The 22,846-nt window shown below is 48.1% G+C and overlaps 1 protein-coding gene across 1 annotated transcript; it reads right to left on the bottom strand.

The window, feature by feature from the left end:
- Positions 1 to 955: 955 nt before the first annotated feature.
- On the bottom strand, positions 956 to 16,515 carry LOC122928799 (migration and invasion inhibitory protein). Its single transcript, XM_044282028.1, has 10 exons — positions 16,210 to 16,515; positions 14,671 to 14,846; positions 11,046 to 11,453; positions 9,193 to 9,292; positions 7,541 to 7,652; positions 7,057 to 7,115; positions 6,849 to 6,975; positions 5,395 to 5,491; positions 3,351 to 3,473; positions 956 to 3,168 (listed from the first exon to the last, which is right to left on the bottom strand). Exons 2-10 carry the CDS (start codon positions 14,812 to 14,814, stop codon positions 3,076 to 3,078), a joined length of 1,263 nt encoding a protein of 420 aa, XP_044137963.1. The 5' UTR covers positions 14,815 to 14,846; positions 16,210 to 16,515; the 3' UTR covers positions 956 to 3,075.
- Between the last annotated feature and the right edge of the window lie 6,331 nt (positions 16,516 to 22,846).

Consider the following 22,846-nt stretch of genomic DNA (forward strand, 5'->3'; position numbering starts at 1 on the left):
CTAGTGTGAAAGTAGCCTTACCTGTCTCTACTTAAGGCCTCTTTCACACTACCGTTTTTTGTTTCCGTTTTGCGGGCCGTTTTTTGCATTCCATATACGGAACCATTCATTTCAATGGTTCCGCAAAAGAAACGGAATGTACTCCATATGCATTCTATTTCCGTATTTCCGTTTCGTTGAAGGATAGAACATGTCCTATTATTGCCCGCAAATCACATTCCGTGGCTCCATTCAATTCAATGGGTCCGCAAAAAAAAAAAAAGGAACACATACTGAAATGCATCCATATGTCTTCCGTATCCGTTCCGTTTTTTCTGAACCATCTATTGAAAATGTTATGCCCAGCCCAATTTGTTCTATGTAATTACTGTATATGCCATACGGAAAAACGGAACGGAAACAAAAAAAACGGAACAACGGATCCGTGAAAAACGGACCGCAAAACAGCCATACGGTAGTGTGAAAGAGGCCTTATTCTGCCGTTAGTATGGGCAGCATAAAGGTGATGACAGGTTCCCTTTAAGTTTTAGAAAGTGAGAGGAGAAGGAGGATATGGAAGATAGGCATTGTGGGATTCTGGATAGTAAGGTGGTGATGTCAGGACCAGAGGTAGATTTGTGTGTCGTCAGCATAAAAATGATACTGAAAGCCATGGGACTCTATGAGCAATCCCAGGCTGAAAGTGTAGATAGAGAAGAGCAGGGGTCCTAGGACAGAGCCTTAATGTGAATAGGGGAGAACAGGAAAACTAATTTGGATCATTGTGCAGCAAGAGATAAACCTCTCTCCCTCCTGACTGGAAACCACATATCATGCCTGTATGATCTGTACAACACACCACTGGTCACACAGCAAGCGCCCAGAGCCTGGCACATGCCTGAAAAATCACTGGGTAAAGGGGCTTTCCACTGAAATTTCCTGTAAAGGGTTAGAAAAATGGACCACAAGATTTTGCACAAAATAATTTATTTCAAATCAAAAATGATAGTACATGGAAAATTTTGAAAATGTCATCATTATGAAATAAACAAGAGTAACAGACGTGACATAAAAAGTGTAAAACACTGAAATGTATATTTAGTAGAGATGAGCGAATCTATTCTGAAGTTCACCTGTAGGTGGCTGTCCCCACAAGTGAAGTGTCCACCTTCCAATAGGCTGACATAGCCGGACATTGAGGCCCGGGCTACACTGCAACTTTTTGTAGCGCGACTGATTAATTTTAACTATTGAACTACAGCTGCAGTCCACAAGATTGAATTCAACTGAATACATTCATTTGCACTGCAGTTCAATAGTTAAAATCGATCAGTCGTGCTAGAAAAAGTCAGTGTTGCCTTAGCCTGGCTGCTCCAATAAGCCAAGCAAAGGCAAAATCTCTGTTTCAGGGCAGCAACTGCGCAAGCGCCACTACCCGACACCTATGCAGTCTCTTTCCGAAGCAGAGCTTCTGACCTTTCTTGGCTAACGGAAGCAGCGTTGCAAGCAGGAAATTGTCAGGGCTGGGCTAAATGTCCAGCCATGTCAATCTAGCGGCAGGTGGGCAACCCCACACAAGTGGTCCTGTAGATGAGACAAATTGATTCGTTCACCTCTAATTTATAGTTGTAAGTCACAGATTTCAATATAAATGGGTCCAGTGTGACATTTAAAAAGGAGCTGATAAAGTGTCTCTAATGTTTAGTCACTGAGCAGCTCAACGTGTGTGACGATAGGGTGACCAACAGGTCTGCTCGGGGACTTCAGGTTGTGTTATGCCACAGACCTGTGATCGGGCGTCACTGCAAAAAACACACGCGGGAGGTAGCGTTTGATAGGAAACAGACAAAAGTAACCTGTACTGCAAAAAGGCCACTACAGAATACTGTAACAGGACAGTCCAAACCGATATGCCGCATGGGAATTTACCCATACGGTATGTTCAGATGCTAAAAGTACCCATGGATTCGTAGTCTGAATGCTGAAGATCAGTCCTAGTCACTGGGGGTAATCCATGCATGGACACCCTGATGAAATCCTGAAGGATGCTATAGAACGTAACACAATATGTAGTGTCCTGTTCTTACATTTAAAGGGGTTCTACGTGAACAATGACATTCTGTCAAGTGCCAGCAGCCTGCCTGTGTACAGAAGAGTCAGACTTACCTGCTCCCCCTTACCGCCATGGTCTTGTCCCCGCAGTGTTGACATCTTGTGCAGCATGGGCACAGGCAACGCTGCAGCCAATGACTGGCTTCAACGGAGCATGTGAACATGTCCATGCTGCCCCGGACCTGAACGCTGCGGGGGCCATGGAGACACCAGAGAACTGGACTGGCGGGGAGCAGACAAGTATGAATCTTCTGTTCAGAGAGGCGACCTGCGGGTACTAGACAAAATGTCATCTTTCCCAGAGAAACCCTTTAAGGTAATATTGCCAATATAATGCTTATTCATTGCGTAAAGAACAGTTCTACAACTTTCTGATATAATTCCTCACCATTTTCAAGATCACCACTTGCTGTCAGAAAATGGAAACATACTTGTTGACATCCAGAGGCTGCAAATCCCTACAGACCTACTACTTCTCACAGTGGCAGAGTGGATCTGGTCTAGGCAATCCTCTGAGGCACAGCACTAATCCCTGGCTGTATCAGCCTGGTGTCTGCACGGTTTAGCTCACAGAAGATCGGCTAGGCTGGATACTGATTTAGAGAGCAATCAGACGTACGGCTAGGGTCACATCATGTTTTGCCTTTACATTTGGTCCCATAGCCTTTTGATAGGCCGTCAATGTCTGATCGGTGGGGGTTCGACACCGGGCACTTCTGCTGATCAGAGGTTTCTCTGTAGATCTGGCATCGTCCATTGTGAAGTTACAACGAAATAGCTGATTGGCAGAAGTGCCTGAGAGTAGGCCATCAATATCAGAATCCTGGAAAACCCCTTTAAGGTCTTGGAATAAACCTTGACCACAGTGGACGTGAGTAACAAAAGAATAGAACTGGCAAAGATACAAGTGATGTAACCAGACAATGCACCGAAATCACACAAGGTCTTGTTTGGAATGAGGGAGGGTTTCTTCCCACTTGACCTTCACTTAATATTCCTGTGATGGAAGGTGATGGAGCGGGACAAATTCAGCAGATTGTCAGATGTTGCCCTTGAAGCGTAGTAAGAAGAACTGTCCTGGAGAAATGTAGAAGGAATTCAAGTATTAATGAAACGGAGATGTCAGCAGCAGTATAGGGGACAATACAAATATTGGGGATGTGATGGCTATGCAATGGCACATGTATTGCACCCCCTAGTGGAATGGTGCATTGTGGGCTAAGTATATTGAAGAGATAATTGCGTGCACATTCTCTTACCGTGCCCACATTATTGGTTGTGGGTGCAGATACCAAATCTGGATCTACAGAGGTCTTCAGGTCCAGACTGCTGACTTTGAGGTTACACGAGGGTACAGCATTTTCCCATCCGGCTAAACAATGCTAAAAACAAGACAAAAATCTAATACTGTGAGAAGTTCTTTTTACATCAGAGGCCTCCAACCCCTGGGTTTTCCCACTATTGCACAAACTTAACTCCCACTATGATCTGATAGCCTGTGAGGGCACGATGGGAGTTGTTGTTTTGCAGAAGCTGGGGAGCCACAGGTTAGAGATGGTGCTAAACTAGTGGGGTTATGAACGCGCCTGCCTGAGATTTGGCGCTGACATGCAGGATGGAAGTGGCCAGCGGGATTGCGACTCCACACTAATACAACGATTATGAACTTCAAGAAAACTAGCGCAGGGAAAAAGGCAGGGTGACCAGTGTGAACATATAAACTCTAAAGGGGTGTTCTGGTGACAAGCTCCCTCTAAGGGGTTAAGATCTCTGCTTGCATTTAGTGAATGGAGCCATTTGTTTCTAAAATCCAACGGCTCTGACGCCATCCTGGTCCGACTCACATAGGTGCAGGTCTTGTTAGTGCATCAGAACTCACATGTGTGAAAAACGGCAATTATGAAGCCTCAGGATTAGAAAAAAAAAAGTATGTGGAAAAATGACTAGTGCTATAGTTTCCTGGCATACAGAAGCCAACACTTTTTGCGCAAGCGCCATTTGATTTGAGAATATTGTGAATTTTCTACCACTCATGCCATTTTTTATACAAGCGGATGAGGCTTAGGCAGAAGAAGCGGTACCGCCTTGGCCCAACTCATTATAATTTACTCCAGAAAATTGGCATGAATTATAGCAGACATCTATGCCATTCACATATAACCGTCACAGAATTCCATGTGTAGTTCACGGACAGTCTAAGCCATGGCACATTTAATGAGAGGCCTGTGTCTCTTATTAAAGGGGTTGTCTGGGTTCAGAGCTGAACCCAGACATACCCATATTTTCACCCAGGCAGCCCCCCTGATGCTAGCATCGAAGAATCTCATGCTCCGATACGCTCCCTTGCTGTGGACAACCCCTTTAAATTCATGCATCTTAGGATACTTTCACATCTGCTCTTTGGTTTCCAGTTTTGAGATCCGGCAGAGGATCTTAAAACCGGACCAAAACAGTTCCGTTTGATTTAACACATCAGGATCGTTTCCATTACGATGCGGTTGTGTTAAAATCAAAATGGAACAAACCGGATCCGTTACTAACAATGTAAATCAATGGGTGACATTTTAATATTAATTGGATCCGGCACCTTTGACTAACATTGTTTTTAGTGAAGGATCCGGTTTGTTCTGCTTCGATGACCGGACACAAAACCGCAGCTTGCAGCAGTTTTGTGTCCAGTCATAAAACGGAATGCTGATGGGACGGAATGAATACTGATAATACCCCATTCACAATACATTGGCCCTAAACTGAACAGTTTAAGATCTGCCAGATCTAAAAACTCGAATGCCAAAACGCTGATGTGAGTAGGGCTCATTCAGACGGCCGTATGCTGTCCGCAAAAATGCAGATCCGTTTTTTTTCTGGACAATTCAGCATGTCCGCAAAAAAACTGATTGCATTCCGTTTTTGTGCGGACCCATAGACTTCAATAGGGCCATGTCCTGATTTTCACTGGCAAGTATAGGACACATTTAATTTGTTTTGCTGAGCTGTGCAATGGAAGAAAAGGGCCCCATAGAAGTGAATGGGACAGCATCTAATCCACATTTTTGAGGACAGCATACGGCTGTCTGAATGAGCCCTTACCTTAACAGGCTTTACACCAAGACTGGCATATGAAATGCCGGCCTTATAAAAATCTGCCCTATTCACTAACAGCAAATGGAGATTGTGAAATTGGAGGGGACTGAAAACACAAAGTATGTTCAAAAGTTGCCGAACTTTTAATATGCTTCCTTTACAGAAAATCAAAGTCACAATAAAACGGTGGAATGCAGACTTAGAAAAGGGGCTACTTACCGATGGCAATGCAAGGCTGTCCGTAGGGTCAAAGCTCTTTCTCCTGTGGGCTCTGTATTTGTAAGGTGGTAGCAGGGTGCTCCGGGGAATGCTCACCCTAAAAAGTAACGACTGGCTAATTGGTTGAAGAACATATAACACATTTACAGACTAATAACATATAAAGTATACCGCTTGTGCACAGGCGTTTAAAGGGTCTGTGCTCCTTTGGACATAGTTATGGGAGAGGATCAGTTGAGACTCCCACGAATGAATGGCTGTAACAATCTACTAAGTCTCGCATTCCCAGTGAAATCAAGGGCAAACAGAACAGACCGTACATGTCATGCACATGTGCACTATGGCTTATATGTATAGTTTCCAATGCATTTAAAATACAAAAATAAAGCAACTCCGCAAATACTTCTGATTAAAAATCAATTACCGTTTTGTGTATGGAGCTCCTATGCCGACCTATGTGTCTCCATGACTACAGACTACAAACACTTGTCCTGACAGCGATATACAGCCTGAAGAAGGGCGACCATACACCTGAAATGTTACTTAATTACTGTATATTCATGAATTACATAAAGTATCCCGAGTGCTGTCTCTATGCCTTGTGTGTCATCTTACCCTTCTTCTTGGTTATATACATTCAGTAGGGTCAGATGGAAAAAAAGTGTGAATAGGGATCAGACTACAGTAGGTAGCCTGTAACCATGGTGACCCATGGGTCTGCATAGGAGCTGTAGACATAGAACAGTAGGCAATTTTTATTTTTATAGTTAAAATGCATTGGTATAATAATACATGGCTGAAAAAGTCTACAAACCCTTTTGGCCTCATGCGCACAGTCGTGTTCGTATTGAGGTCCGCAAACCACAGAATACAGACACCTTCTGTGTGCAATCCGCATTTTTCTCACTCCCATTTCTAGAAATGACTATTCTTGTCCGCAATAGGGACATTATAGTTTACAGAACAGACAAAGGGATGAAGACAGCACACGGACGACTTCCAAGTTTTTTTATGGACCCATAGAAATTAATGGGTCTGTGTGCAATTGGCAAAAAAATGCAGATCAGACACAGATAAAACTTGACTTACATTGAAAGTCAATGGGGGGCGGATCCGTTTTCAATTGCACCATATTGTGTCAGTGAAAAACGGATCCGTCCGCATTGACTTACATCGTAAGTCTAGACGGATCCGTTTGGCTCCGCATAGTCAGACGGTCACCAAAACGCTGCAAGCTGCGTTTTAGTGACCGTCTAAAAAACACAACTGAGACCAAACGCAGCCAAATTGATGTATTCTGAACGGATCCTTATCCATTCAGAATGCATTGGGGCTGAACTGATCCGTTTTGGGCCGCTTGCGAGAGCCCTGAAACGGATCTCACAAGTGAACCCAGAAACGCAAGTGTGAAAAGTAGCCTAAGCTTATTGTCTTGGGTAAGTGTAATAAAGTACCGTATATACGCAGGCTCTTCTAAGGATATATGGCGTCTGCCCCTGCGCTTCTTACATATGGGACATGCGGGCTCTGCACCCATTGGTGATGTAAATAACCGCTGGTTCACCCGGTAGCAGTACACACCTGAAACACAAAGGTGATGGTGACTCATGTGTCTTCTAAGTTCTGCACACAAAAAGCTGCAAGACATGTAGGTGGCCTTACACTGATGAGTGTCCATCGAGAGATCCAGATCGTCTACCGATGGATCCCGTGCCCCCGATCTGAAGATAAACCAAATGAATACCCATCAGCAACAAAAAGCAAATGGACTGCCAAGACCCCATTGTAAGATGGTGCCTACCTCCTCTACACACCAGTATGCATCATGTGTTGAACCTCAGGGAACTGCACTATAAGCAATTCTCTGCAAGGGTTATTACCTAAACAACTGGCTTTATCAGTGATTTGGTAATAGAGGGCAGACAGAGCAGCTAGAATGAACTTGTATTCCTCATCATCGCTGACACACTTACTTATAAAGAGGATACCTAAAGAAATTAGGGACACCTGCAGTACCACTTCTCACCATTGCTGGCGTGACAGACTTCCCATAAACACAAAGCAACAGCGCCCCCTAATCTAATCCAACCTACGATACGGGTTTTCAACATAAACAAATAGACGTTCGTCACCAGCATTTACTCACCCAGTAAAATACTCGTGGGCGCACTCCTCCTGGTTGACACGTCGGAATTCACCGATTTCTGCGAAAAACTGGTCAGATTTATTGGTGATGGGGGACTTCACTTCCAGCAGTCCTGGAGAAGATAGGGTTAACACTGGTAAGGATAAAACATACTGGGCAGGGACTACTCACATGGGAATTATTTCATAGTATTTTAAGGAAAATGCAGATAATGGATACACTGGGTGCCTGAAAACCGTTTAGTGGGTGCAACTGCGCCCCCTAGTTCAGGGTTGTTAGGAAAAACTGCATATGGAACGGAGACTCCCTTAAAAAAAAAAAGACAATTAAAGGGGACCAGTGACATTTGTTTATCTGCACAACTTATTCGTCTTCCCCAGGTAGGGGGCGGAAAACATTTAGGTGCAGTTTGAAAATTAAAGGGATCCTCCAGGATTAAGATAAACAAAATGGCTTTTTACAGAAATGGCGCTACACTTGTCCATGGGATATGTCTTGTTATTGCAGCTCAACTGAACAGGTATGGCATGGTTTATGGAAGAAAGAAACCATGTTTATTTTTTTAATTCTCAAAACCTCCCTTTAAGAAATAATCACCCAATCAATTAAAGGGGCTGTCAAAAAAAAAACAAACATGTAGCAGGAGCAGTGACTATAACCTGCTGGCCTTTGCTGCAGTGATCACATACCATACATCCACATAACTGCTGTAAGCAATCACTGGCCTCAGCAGTGATTCCTGCATGAATTGCACGAGACCACTGAGGCCAGTGATTGGCTGCAGCAGTCACATGGATGCTGAAGCAAAGTGAAAAAGATGTCGGGGACCACCAGATGAGCAGCACTGTATCAACAGGGGATTTAATATGCGAGTAAATGTTCCCCGGCTCTTAAGCAATTTTTCTGTCAAAAAACCCAGAGCAATTTTTTTTTTTTAAGGGTTGCCCCACAAATAATATTCTAAATTTTTTCAAACCAGCAGGTGTATCTTAATACTTTAATAATTGCATGCAATTAAACATTTTTTGCATAGCCGCTGAGCTATTCAATAAAATGTTTCTATATTGTGCCATCTGCTGCTTTTTCCTCATTTTTCAGTCCACCTCGCTGAGGGGGACTGTGACGCACACACCCAGTTCTATCCTTCAACTTCCTCTAGTTGTATCTTCTATCAGAAGCTGTGACAGCTACAGCAGAAAGGAAACACGCCCTGAGAAAGGACATATCCCCCGAGCTGTGGTAGAGAGAGAGCTGTAGCAGAAAGGGCACCCCCCTGAGCTGTGGTAGAGAGAGCTGTAGCAGAAAGGACACACCCTGAGCTGTGGTAGAGAGAGCTGTAGCAGAAAGGACACACCCCCTGAGAAAGGAAAGAAATTGTCACGTACTACATCATTTTTTTACACTAATCGTGGCATAACCCCCTTAAATATGTAGACAGGGATCACAAGTTGGTTCTTTCCAGATATCCCATCTGTAATATACCCAATCCAGAAGAGCGGTCACCAGCCCACTGTGGATTGGCGGAGAATTTGCTATACTGCAGACAGGAGCCATTTATCAGGTGCACCCACTAACTTTTCCTACAGATCCCCTAAACCAAGAGCTGTCTGCCCCTCAGGATAAGGTTTCAAGAGGTGATGTTACCAACTGACCTGCTATCCAGTCATAGCCTAGCAGCGGGCGAACAGACCACTGAGTCTCCAGGTGAGGGGATTCATCATTGCACAGAAATGTGACGCGCCCCGGATCTCTCTGAAAGAGAAGATGGTGATGACCTCCTTGTTTTGTGCAGATGATAAAGAGCAGTGACTCGGGGTCTGTCATTTCTGACTACTGTGATGTTTTTGATGCGGAAAATCTTAGTCAGTAAGTTTGCAGAATGAGTGAGACCCCGGAATGAGTCACATCACAGCCCCCTTTTATACTCGCTAATCATTCAGTGTAAAGGCTTAAAGCTGCAAACCCATCCAGGTCTATATAGGATTTTAAAGGGAGCCGTCATCAAGATATGGCCCATGTAAGCGAGCACAGTGCCTGGTAGGGAACGAATAGACGACGGTACTTTTCCTATGTAAAACTGTTGCTGCATCCCGCCAAAAATACTGTTTATTCCACTATGCAAATGAGCTCTTAAGTGCACCATGGGTGGGCCCTAACCGCTCCAGGCACACAAGCTTTGCAGATGAAGCCCCTCCCATACCTTGTTTGATGGACAGGTCCGGGCATCTGAATTCTGCTCTGCCTGGCCATGTAATCTCACGGCTGTGCCATGCATTACTTCATTGGCACATGGGCAGTACAGAACCTGGATCCAATGAAGTAACCCATAGCACAAACAGAAGATTACAGGAACGGGCAAAGCAGAATTCAGACGCCTGGCCCAGTCAATCCGACAAGGGAAGTGAGGGTCTGCATCTGTAGAACCTGGGTGCGTGGAGGGCTAGGCCCACCCCTGGGTGCACTTAAGAGCTCATCTGCATAATGGAATAAATGTTTCGACAGAACCCATCAAATTGTTTTACATAGGAAAAATACTACACGCTACATGGGATAGGCAATATTTTGACGACAGGTTACTTAAAGTGACCCTCCAGTACAAGAAAAAAAAAATTCACTGTAACTGGGGAATGAACAGAACACTTATATGGTGCTCTGCTTTCTTATGTTTCCAGATCCACTCATTCTTGGGCCCCCATTCTGTCAACCAAGATGGCCACACCGCTTCTCAGACTACCTGGTGCACACTGTGCATTTGGTAGCCAAATATATTTCCTGCTGCCTTCGGATTGGTCAGCACTGCTCACGTGAGCAGTGCTGGCCAATCAAAGTGCAAGGCTGGACAAGCAGGAGGGGAGCCCTGGATTTGACGGACCTGCAGCTGAAAAGGAGGGCACGAGGTAAGTGTTCTGACCGTCCTCCAGTTAATGTGAATTTTACTTCTTGATCCGGAGGGTCGCTTTAAAAACACTAGAAGAGCTTTATCCAAGCTAGAGGGCTCAATAAGGGGTTAATGGGGGGGGGGGGGGCTCCACTAAACCAGACCGAAGATGTGTTAGCGAATTAGGATCACAAAGGGTTAAAATGTCTTCAGTACGTAATCTAACAAGGAAATATGATCAAGACCTGAGGTTTATTAACAGGAAATGCTCCTGAAGCTAAAGTCAGATAAAAAGTGTTCCCCCTCAAAACAATGAATGATAAGACTTGAGTCATAGACTATCCGATTCTAGAAAAGCTGGGTGACAACCGCCGTACAGCTCCCCGATACCCATAATACTGATCAGCAAAATGGTCTAGTGATCCACCCCCAGACGGGTTATCCTAGGAAAGCTGGGTGCTAACCACTGCTTGAAGCGTGACGCTTGCCATATTGATTGTCATCCAGCTTTCCCAGAAATGGATGAATTGAATATTTGACGCTGGAGTAAGGATTCCTAGAGTCGGGCACAGGACACTCGCACCCTCCGACCTCGGTCCGGCCACTATTTAGCAGCACAGACAGTACCTTGGTGCTTCGGTTTGGTGTAAGGAGAATAGATTTTGGAGTCGGTGCTTCTTTGTTCCTCAGGTTCCCATCATCCTCTAACCGGTCGATATACTGAGGAGAAAAGTTCTCCGCAGATTTGGGGCTAATCATAGTAGAATTCAGGATGCTGACGCGTTTCACTGGAGAGCCTATCCTGATAATGCCCTGATCAGAGCAGGCCCCATGTCCCGATCCCCCCAGATTCATAACGTGAGCAGACATGTCATGTGGGCGAGTCCCCTGAGGATGGGACTTCTTAGGGGTACACAGGGCTTTCCTTGCAGCGGAGGATGAACCTTGTGTGGTCTGCAGAGCTGGATCCAGACTTCTCAGCGAGCATCTTGGGACCTCCCCACATCCATTCCGCGTTGTTTTAGGTTTCGATGTCTAGATGACAAACACGTGCATGATATAAGATTATTATACACGCCCAGTGGTAACATGTAAGGTATAAATCTGGTCTGATCTGTATTTGCTGAGCAGTTCATCTCAACCTGTTGTTCCCTCTGCAGGCTGCAGTATTCTTCAATGGCCCCAGTGACAGGAAAGTCCAGGAAACGCCCTGTCCCCCATGACTACTCCTCTACCCACAGATATCACTCCTCTCCTCTTATAACGTCACTGCACTATTATAAGCTGCTTTACTCTGTGATTCATCCAAACGTTGCCAGTGGCTCGAGAGGGATCAGTGACGCTGGCTCAGTATTTCACCCCCACCTACACTGGGACATGGCGACGGTAAATCTACTGGAATCGTGGGATCAGAATCAAATCACAATTAATGTATAGATATAATCTACACAAGAAGTTGGAATGTTAGAATCTGTACCAGGGCTCAGAAGACTGTATGAAGGGGTCCACATCTGTTCCGCAATTTTGCGGAACGGGTGCAGACCCATTCATTTCAATGTGTGCTGTCCACATCCGTGCTTCCGTTCTGTGGCCCCCCAATTGCAAACAAGAATAGACATTTCTATCATAGTACGGGCCGGTATCCGTGTTTTGCGGATTCACAATTTGCGGACCACAAAACACATACGGCCATCTGAACGAGCCCCAAGTAATATAGTGCTCCAGTCTGTGTTATACTCCAGAGCTGCAATCATAATTCTGCTGTATTTTATTGGAATTGCTGACATTAATGTTGGGCGGTTTATGTTCAAAGTGTCTCAGTGTTTTCTGTATATTAAAGGGGTTGTCCCATTACAACCACTTAAAGAGGACCTTTCATGGGTCCAGACATTAGGAAATAAGTAGGGGGTTGTGTAGGGCACAGTGCAGGCATGTAAGATCACTTAATAGATCATCTGTCCAGTGCTCCATTCACCCGCTGTGCCCCCCTTTTACTTTTACCGCCTGGTATGGAAATGAATATCACCTTCTCCCTGTGACGCTCTCCGCTGCGATTGGACCGCGCTACAGCCAGGGAGAGGGAGACGCCCACTGAGAAACAGGGAAGTCTCCTCCTCCCTGTACCGATGATATTAATTTCCATACCAGGCGGGAAAAGTAAAAGGGGGCACAGTGGGGGAAGGGAGCGCTGGTCAGATAAGCTTGTAAGTGATCTTATATGCCTGCACTGTGCCCTACACAACCCCCTACTTATTTCATAATGTCTGGACCCATGAAATGTCCTTTTTTAAGTGTCTGAATGGTGGTGGTCCGACCTCTGGGGCCTCCTGATGATTACAAGGAAGGGGGTCCGTGCTCCCCCGTTCGAATGAAGCGGTGGTCAAACATGTGCACTGTTGTATAGGGATAGGTTGTATCTAGCTAGTTCTGGCAGATCCACAGAGTTTAAAGGATTGTCAGGCTGCAACTTCATTCAAACAGGGGGCCCCAGAGGTCAAATTCCCACCGATCAGACACTTAACCCCTTAATGTAGGCTTATAGACAAGCCTACATTACAAAATATGGAACATATTGTCTGAAATTGGAGTTGTCTAAAAAAAAAAAAAAAAATAGCTGATCGATTGTATTATGCCATTGTGTAACCATTGTGTCACCACAGAAAGTTGATCTAATCAGTCAGACGGTCTGTGTACCAGTGTTGTGGCATTAGGACTTCTCCTGTATGAGACCAAAGTCAAACTTAGACACACATTTATGAACTTACAAATTAAGTTGGGTAGAATAAGACTGATGTGGAGTTACATCCTGTACTATACTCAGGAGCTGCACTCACAGTTCTGCTGGTGGAGTCACTGTGTACATACATTACTTATCCTGTACTGATCCTCAGTTACATCTTGTATTATACTCCAGAGCTGCGCTCACTATTCTGCTGGTGGAGTCACTGTGTACATACATCACTTATCCTTTACTGATCCATGTTACATCCTGTATTATACTCCAGAGCTGCATTCACTGTTCTGCTGGTGGAGTCACTGTGCATATACATTACTTATTCTGTACTGATCCAGAGTTACATCCTATACTCCAGAGCTGCGCTCACTATTCTGCTGGTGGAGTCACTGTGTACATACATTACTTATCCTTTACTGATCCATGTTACATCCTGTATTATACTCCACAGCTGCACTCACTATTCAGTTGTACATTGATTACGGGGCTATATACACTTCATGGATCCGTGTAGCTAACCAGCAAATCTCTGCTCAGGTTCCATTCTTGTCCATCGTTGCGGATGAACATAGCCCTTCCTGTTGATGGGGAAGAGAGAAATGCAGAAGCTATTCATATTTTGCTGATCTGTTTTTTGCAGACACAAATACAAAGTCTGCTGTGTGCATGAAGCCTTTACCTGTGCTGATCCTGAGTTACATCCTACATTATACCCCAGAGATGCTTGTTGTTAATGGAAACTGTCAGCAACTTTGTCAAACACCCCGTCATGGCAGGGCATAACTCAAGAGAAGTACTATAATGTATGTACACAGTGACTCCACCAGCAGAATAGTGAGTGCAGCTCTGGAGTATAATACAGGATGTAACTCAGGATCAGTGCAGGATAAGTGATGTATGGACACAGTGACTGCACCAGCAGAATAGCGAGTGCAGCTCTGAAGTATAATACAGAATGTAACTCAGGATCAGTACAGGATAAGTAATGTATGTACACAGTGACTGCACCAGCAGAATAGCGAGTGCAGCTCTGAAGTATAATACAGAATGTAACTCAGGATCAGTACAGGATAAGTAATGTATGTACACAGTGACTGCACCAGCAGAATAGCGAGTGCAGCTCTGGAGTATAATACAGGATGTAACTCAGGATCAGTACAGGATAAGTGATGTAAGCAGGGGCATAGCTAAAGGCTCATGGGCCCTGGTGCAAGAGTTCGGCTTTGGCCCCCCCTTCCCTCATTGCTTTGTGGCCAGGGACAGGAAAGCACATAGCCTTCATGCTGCCTGAGGCAAAAATTGAAAAGAACCCCCACCACCACCATCTTCCCCCATTGCAAATTCCTGACCTAACCACTTAGAGGTGTAACTTGACCAGCCTCCTTAGGCTCCTGGGCCCCGTAGCGACTGCTACCTCTGCATCCCTGAATGTGATGGCCTCTGGTGAATGCTGTTCAGGACTCACATATTTTTGGTCTCATGCGATGGATGGAGCCAGTATGAGAGTAGAAATCTCACCTGCGATGGTTCCTCAGTGGTCGTATTGCGGACGCGGCGGTCGGTGGACAGCTGCTTGTGAAGGTCGTCCCGGTTAATACTCAGTTTCTCCAGGAGACACTTATTTAAGCGCCGTAGCTCCTCAAGTTGATCAGAAGATGACATACTGTTATATTCCACCAATTCTTATATCATATCTAAAACAAAGAAGAAGACATCTTGTCACAGTGTCAGACAGCCATCTGCCCCCTAAGGCTCTCCAGTGGTAGCAAAACTACACCTCCCTGCATGCACCGGCAGTTATGCTGAGAGTTGTAGTTGCAGATCCTTGACCTAACACAGACAACCAATATGAGCTCCTCACTGAGCTCCCCCAGATGCCCGAGTAGTCAGTAGGTATACAGGTGTATGAGGAAGATGGCTGGGGCGACCATGATGGATATCACTAGTGTTCAGCGAACTTGTGGTTTAAGTTTGGCGTCTAAAGTTCAGGTTCTCGAAGAATCGCGTTATGGATTCTAAATTCCATTATGGTCCGTGGTAGCGGAATCCATAACGAGATTCTTCGATAACCCGAACTTTAGACGCTGAACTTAAAACACAAGTTCGCTGAACACTAGATGTCACCCAGCTTTCCCAGAACAAATGTAAAGTAAGAAATTGTCGCACAGAATCTCTAAACACTTTACAGAAAAGGAAGACACTGGGGGAGATTTCTCCAAACTGGTGTAAAGTAGAACTGGCTTAGGCTACTTTCACACTAGCGCTTGATCGGATCCGTTCTGAACGGATCCGATCATGTTAATGCAGACGGAGGCTCCGTTCAGTACGGATCCGTCTGCATTAATAACTTAGAAAAATTTCTAAGTGCGCAAGATGCCTGCGCGGATCCGTTCAGACCTTCAATGTAAAGTCAATGGGGGACGGATCCGCTTGAAGATTGAGCCATATGGTGTCATCTTCAAGCGGATCCGTTCCCATTGACTTACATTGTAAGTCTGAACGGATCCGCTCGCCTCCGCACGGCCAGGCGGACAGCTGAACGCTGCAAGCAGCGTTCAGCTGTCCGCCTGGCCGTGCGGAGGCTGAACGCCGCCAGACTGATGAAGTCTGAGCGGATCCGCTCCATTCAGACTGCATCAGGGCTGAACGGAGGCGTTCGGGTCCGCTCGTGAGCTCCTTCAAACGGAGCTCACGAGCGGACCGACGAACGCTAGTGTGAAAGTAGCCTTAGTTGCCCCTAGCAACCAATCAGATTCCACCTTTCATTTTCTAAAGGAGCTCTGAAAAATGAAAGGTGGAATCTGATTGGTTGCTATGGGTGACTAAGCCAGTTCTACTTTACACTAGTTTTGATAAATGTCCCCCATGGTATTCACAGATCACTGGCTCTAGATGGAAAAGTCCTTTAATTATAATCCAGTGCGGCTGAAAACACAGCAAAGGCCAGGCCTGTCGCCTACACGTGTCCTCTTCGGGCCACAACACATAAAGACAGAAGAGGATTAGTCTAAACTGTACCGAACATCCCCCGTCAATCTCCGGGGACTTCATACAAACCTCATCCCGTCTTCAGCCAGTCTTCTCCCCGGTGAACTCCCGACACTGCTCCCCGGTGTATTAGTGTTCCGGGTTGGTCAGCCAGCGCCATCTGCTGGTCCTCCAACGAAATAGAACTTTTCTAAAAGCGGCGACGCACGTGTAAGTGGGAACCCAGTAGAAGGAATGCCGAGGTCTAGTTGCCACTTTAAGTCACGTTCGTCGTCTTGTGGGATCATCGCTGATTGGTTAGATTAAAACCGCGCCTGTTCGCGCGTTAGGCGTAGAGGACGCCTGATCAGTCACCCTGGTAACCAGCTGTGGCGTTCCGTTATGGTAAAGGCTAAATCCCATGACTCGGAGGGACCTTGTGACAGAAATCACGTGACCGCAAAGCGGACGCATCCTCACTCAGAGGTGAGAGGAGAGCAGAACCAGTGCCTGTCTTTACCACAGGTATTTACACTGGATGCTCCTGACTGCTGGTGGCGGAGGGAACACGTTCGTATCACATATTTACACTCGGGGAAACAGCAGTGATTAAAGTGGGTCACACAGGGGTGCACAAAAATGTGTTGAGGGGAGGGGGCTGAACATGCTGGGACTATGGGGGGGGGGGGGGGGGAGAGAGGTGAACATGCTGGGACTATGGGGGGGGGGGGAGAGAGGTGAACATGCTGGGAATATGGGGGGGGGGGGAGAGAGGTGAACATGCTGGGAATATTGGGGGGGGGGGGTGGGGGGGAAGAGGGTGAACATGCTGGGAATGGGGGGGGGGGGAAGAGGGTGAACATGCTGGGAATATGGGGGGGGGGGGAAGAGGGTGAACATGCTGGGAATATGGGGGGGGGGGAAGAGGGTGAACATGCTGGGAATATGGGGGGGGGGGGAAGAGGGTGAACATGCTGGGAATATGGGGGGGGGGGGGGGAAGAGGGTGAACATGCTGGGAATATGGGGGGGGGGGAAGAGGGTGAACATGCTGGGAATATGGGGGGGGGAAGAGGTGTGAACATGCTGGGAATATGGGGGGGGGGGGAAGAGGGTGAACATGCTGGGAATATGGGGGGGGGAAGAGGGTGAACATGCTGGGAATATGGGGGGGGGAAGAGGGTGAACATGCTGGGAAATATGGGGGGGGGGGAAGAGGGTGAACATGCTGGGAATATGGGGGGGGGAAGAGGGTGAACATGCTGGGAATATGGGGGGGGGGGAAGAGGGGTGAACATGCTGGGAATATGGGGGGGGAGGGTGAACATGCTGGGAATATGGGGGGGGGAGGGTGAACATGCTGGGAATATGGGGGGGGGGAGGGTGAACATGCTGGGAATATGGGGGGGGGAAGAGGGTGAACATGCTGGGAATATGGGGGGGGGGAAGAGGGTGAACATGCTGGGAATATGGGGGGGGGGAAGAGGGTGAACATGCTGGGAATATGGGGGGTGGGGGGAAGAGGGTGAACATGCTGGGAATATGGGGGGGGGGAAGAGGGTGAACATGCTGGGAATATGGGGGGGGGGAAGAGGGTGAACATGCTGGGAATATGGGGGGGGGGGAAGAGGGTGAACATGCTGGGAATATGGGGGGGGGGGAAGAGGGTGAACATGCTGGGATATGGGGGGGGGGGAAGAGGGTGAACATGCTGGGAATATGGGGGGGGGGGGAAGAGGGTGAACATGCTGGGAATATGGGGGGGGGGGAAGAGGGTGAACATGCTGGGAATATGGGGGGGGGGGAAGAGGGTGAACATGCTGGGAATATGGGGGGGGGAAAGAGGGTGAACATGCTGGGAATATAGGGGGGGGGGTGAACATGCTGGGAATATATGGGGGGGGGAGGGTGAACATGCTGGGAATATGGGGGGGGGAGGGTGAACATGCTGGAATATGGGGGGGGGGGAAGAGGGTGAACATGCTGGGAATATGGGGGGGGGGGGAAGAGGGTGAACATGCTGGGAAGGGGGGGGGGGAAGAGGGTGAACATGCTGGGAATATGGGGGGGGGGAAAGAGGGTGAACATGCTGGGAATATGGGGGGGGGAAAGAGGGTGAACATGCTGGGAATATGGGGGGGGGAAAGAGGGTGAACATGCTGGGAATATGGGGGGGGGGAGGGTGAACATGCTGGGAATATGGGGGGGGAAGAGGGTGAACATGCTGGGAATATGGGGGGGGGAAAGAGGGTGAACATGCTGGAATATGGGGGGGGGGAAAGAGGGTGAACATGCTGGGAATATGGGGGGGGAAAGAGGGTGAACATGCTGGGAATATGGGGGGGGAAAGAGGGTGAACATGCTGGGAATATGGGGGGGAAAGAGGGTGAACATGCTGGGAATATGGGGGGGGGGGGAGGGTGAACATGCTGGGAATATGGGGGGGGGAGGGTGAACATGCTGGGAATATGGGGGGGGGGAGGGTGAACATGCTGGGAATATGGGGGGGGGGGGAAGAGGGTGAACATGCTGGGAATGGGGGGGAAGAGGGTGAACATGCTGGGAATATGGGGGGGGGAAGAGGGTGAACATGCTGGGAATATGGGGGGGGGGGAAAGAGGGTGAACATGCTGGGAATATGGGGGGGGGAAAGAAGGTGAACATGCTGGGAATATGGGGGGGGGAAAGAAGGTGAACATGCTGGGAATATGGGGGGGGGAGGTGAACATGCTGGGAATATGGGGGGGGGAGGTGAACATGCTGGGAATATGGGGGGGGTGAACATGCTGGGAATATGGGGGGGGGAGGTGAACATGCTGGGAATATGGGGGGGGAGGTGAACATGCTGGAATATGGGGGGGGGGAGGTGAACATGCTGGGAATATGGGGGGGGGGAGGTGAACATGCTGGGAATATGGGGGGGGGGAGGGTGAACATGCTGGGAATATGGGGGGGGGGGAGGGTGAACATGCTGGGAATATGGGGGGGGGGGAAAGAGGGTGAACATGCTGGGAATATGGGGGGGGGTGAACATGCTGGGAATATGGGGGGGGGGAGGTGAACATGCTGGGAATATGGGGGGGGGGGAGGTGAACATGCTGGGAAAATGGAGTTGGAGGCAATTTTGGGTTACTGGAGTCGGCAAAAATGAACCGACTCCTACTAAATTTAAATTGGAATATAAAAAAAGCAAGTTTAAATGTCCCAATTCACAAAAAGTTATAATTAAAGGGAATTTGTCACCTGCTTTTAGCATTTTAAGCTTTCAACATCGCCATGTTCAATAAAGTACCTTATTTCCTGCAGTCTTCTTCTTACTTTATTTCGTTTTGTCATTTTGATAAAAAATATATTTTTCTGATATGCTAATGAAGCTCCAAGGTGCCCAGGGGGCGTTTTTTCTTCCTCTCTGGAGCCCAGTGACGCCCCCCTGCAGTGCCCAGCACGCTGTTATTTGAAGCCCAAGAACGCCTCCTGATCCTGAAATATCCTCCCACAGCCCCGGCAACCGGTTCCGCCCCCCCCGCCACGTCATCTTCTACCTTCAAGAAATGCCCCGTTCTTCCCATCGGCCACCAGAAATCGCGCAGGTGCAGTACCGCCTGCACGATCATCAAGCTCCTGAGGCAACAGCGCTCAGATTACGTCACTGGGCTCAGCGCATGCCCAGTGAGACTTTTGAGGCTGTTGCCCTCAGGAGCTTGATGATCGCGCAGGCGGTACTGCGCCTGCGCGAGATCCTCCCACTGCCCTTTCTTCAGCAGAAGATCAGCACACAAAGGAGAAGATCAGCAGCTTCTGACCAACTACCTCTCTCTGCTATAAGAACTTGGTGGAACAGCCGTATGTTGCCTTTTTTTCCCTTCAAGGAATGTATAAAATACATTTGCATATTAAATACAGAGGTGGGGGGGGGGTCTGCAGCATTTTTGCAACATGTGCGCACACCCATGGGCTGGATTCATACAGTGCTGTGAATATGATGTGGGATTTGCAATCAGCGCAGCTGCCATCCGATTATGGAATTTGCTATGCTGGAAATGTGAATTCTGCTAATCAAAGGCTGCTGATGGCAGCTGTGGCCGATTCTAGCTTTTCTGCTGCCTGAGACGAAAAATGAAATGGCGCCGCCCTTTCCACTCGCTGGAGGGGAAGGGGGGGGGGGGAGTCTTGTGGCTTCCCCAGTGTCCCATACAGTATAAAATGTCCTTGTGGCCGCCCCCATACAGTATAACGTCTCCTTGTGGCCGCCCCCATACAGTATAACGTCTCCTTGTGGCCGCCCCCATACAGTATAACGTCTCCTTGTGGCCGCCCCCATACAGTATAACGTCTCCTTGTGGCCGCCCCCATACAGTATAACGTCTCCTTGTGGCCGCCCCATACAGTATAACGTCTCCTTGTGGCCGCCCCCATACAGTATAGCGTCTCCCTGTGGCCGCCCCCATACAGTATAACGTCTCCCTGTGTCCGCCCCCATACAGTATAACGTCTCCCTGTGTCCGCCCCCATACAGTATAACGTCTCCCTGTGTCCGCCCCCATACAGTATAACGTCTCCCTGTGTCCGCCCCCATACAGTATAACGTCTCCTTGTGTCCGCCCCCATACAGTATAACGTCTCCTTGTGGCCGCCCCCATACAGTGTAACGTCTCCTTGTGGCCGCCCCCATACAGTGTAACGTCTCCATGTGGCCGCCCCCATACAGTGTAACGTCTCCTTGTGGCTCCCCCATACAGTATAACGTCTCCTTGTGGCTGCCCCCATACAGTATAACGTCTCCTTGTGGCCGCCCCCATACAGTATAACGTCTCCTTGTAGCCGCCCCCCGTACAGTATAACGTCTCCTTGTGGCCGCCCCCATACAGTATAACGTCTCCTTGTGGCCGCCCCCATACAGTATAACGTCTCCTTGTGGCTGCCCCCATACAGTATAACGTCTCCTTGTGGCTGCCCCCATACAGTATAATGTCTCCTTGTGGCCGCCCCCATACAGTGTAATGTCTCCTTGTGGCTGCCCCTGTACAGTATAACGTCTCCTTGTGGCCGCCCCCATACAGTATAACGTCTCCTTGTGGCCGCCCCCATACAGTGTAACGTCTCCTTGTGGCCGCCCCCATACAGTGTAACGTCTCCATGTGGCCGCCCCCATACAGTGTAACGTCTCCTTGTGGCCGCCCCCATACAGTATAACGTCTCCTTGTGGCCGCCCCCATACAGTATAGCGCCTCCTTGTGGGTAAAATGGGTATTTATTGCAATACATTTCTTAAAGGGGTTTTTGCATCTCAGACAATGGGGGCATATCGCTAGGATATGCCCACATTATCTATTAGGTGGGGGTCCCACCGCTGGAACCTACACCTATATCGAGAACAGCGCCATCCATTTATTTCTATTGGGCCACCGAGAATTGCCGAGAGCTGGCTAGGCTATTTTCATCGACCCCATACAAATAAAAATGGAGCATTGGCCGCGCATGCGCTCCCATTCACATTTGCGCTGAGCAGCGCTTGGTGGTGGACGGACCCCTGGATCTCCACAGCACTCCCCTCTTCGTTCTTGTTGTAGGTGCGGGTTCCAGCGGTGGGACCCGCACCTATCAGACAATGGGGGCATATCCTAGCAATATGCCCCCATTGTCTGAGATGGGAAAACCCATTTAATGTCGTTATCGTGTGAATTTTTTATATTGCCCAACCCTAGACCACCATGGTGACTTCTCTCAGCCATCTCTTCTCTCTGCAGAGTTTGACAGACAGACATCTTAGTTTCCTACTTTTTCATCATCCTCCCACCTTCTCAACACCCCATCCTGCCACCTCTAAGGGCTGTTTTACACGACCGGATGCCGTGCGTGACATCCGCTCCGTGAATGACAGCCAAGGCCCGATGTGGACTGCAGAAGCACGGAGCAGTAACATGACTGATAATGCTCTGTGATCTCTTTACTACAAAATCACAGTGACAACTTTATCTCACTGTGATTTCGTAGTAAAGAGATCACAGAGAGGCTCGGAGCATTATCAGTCATGTTACTGCTCCGTGCTTCTGCAGTCTGCATCGGGTCTTGGCTGTCAGTCACGCACGGCATCTGCTCGTGTGAAACAGCCCTAATATTTTCTGCTGTGCTCCCCAATACTATACTGCAGAAACAGTTCCCCTGAAAATACTGGTACCACACAGAGTGCGCAAGTACAGAAAATACCCCCTTAAAGGGGTTCTGCACTTTGATTTAACTGATGATCTATCCTCTGGATCAGGTATCCTCAAACTGCGGCCCTCCAGCTGTTGTAAAACTACAACACCCACAATGCCCTGCTGTAAGCTGATACCTGTAGGCTGTTCAGGCTTGCTGGGAGTTGTAGTTTTGCAACAGCTGGAGGGCCGCAGTTTGAGGATGCCTGCTCTGAATAGATCATCAGCTTCTGATCGTCAGGGGTCCGAAACCCGGGACCTCCGCCGATCAGCTGTTTCAGAAGGCAGAGGCGCTCCAGCAGCGCCGCGGCCTTCTCACTGTTTACCGCCGGCCCACTGACATAACGACTAGTATCAACTAGCCTGGGCGCGGCTAAGCTCCATTCAAGTGAACAGAGCTTTGCCTCGCCTACGCTAGTTGATACTAGTGACGTCAGTGGGCCAGCGGTAAACAGTGAAAAGGCCGCGGCGCTGCTGGAGCGCTGCTGCCTTCTCAAACAACTGATCGGCGGGGGTCCCGGGTGTTGGTCC

Source organism: Bufo gargarizans, chromosome 2 (assembly GCF_014858855.1).
Source record: "Bufo gargarizans isolate SCDJY-AF-19 chromosome 2, ASM1485885v1, whole genome shotgun sequence".
In the NCBI taxonomy this organism is placed as follows: domain Eukaryota; kingdom Metazoa; phylum Chordata; class Amphibia; order Anura; family Bufonidae; genus Bufo; species Bufo gargarizans.

Coding starts and splice junctions, on each gene's coding strand:
- LOC122928799 (XM_044282028.1), bottom strand. CDS start 14,814: ATGTCATCTTCTGATCAACTTGAGGAGCTACGGCGCTTAAATAAGTGT. Junction 7,653..9,192: donor AGGCTATGACTGGATAGCAG/GTCAGTTGGTAA, acceptor TATCTTCTCCAG/GACTGCTGGAAGTGAAGTCC. Junction 5,492..6,848: donor GAAGAGCCTGCGTATATACG/GTACTTTATTAC, acceptor GTTACTTTTTAG/GGTGAGCATTCCCCGGAGCA.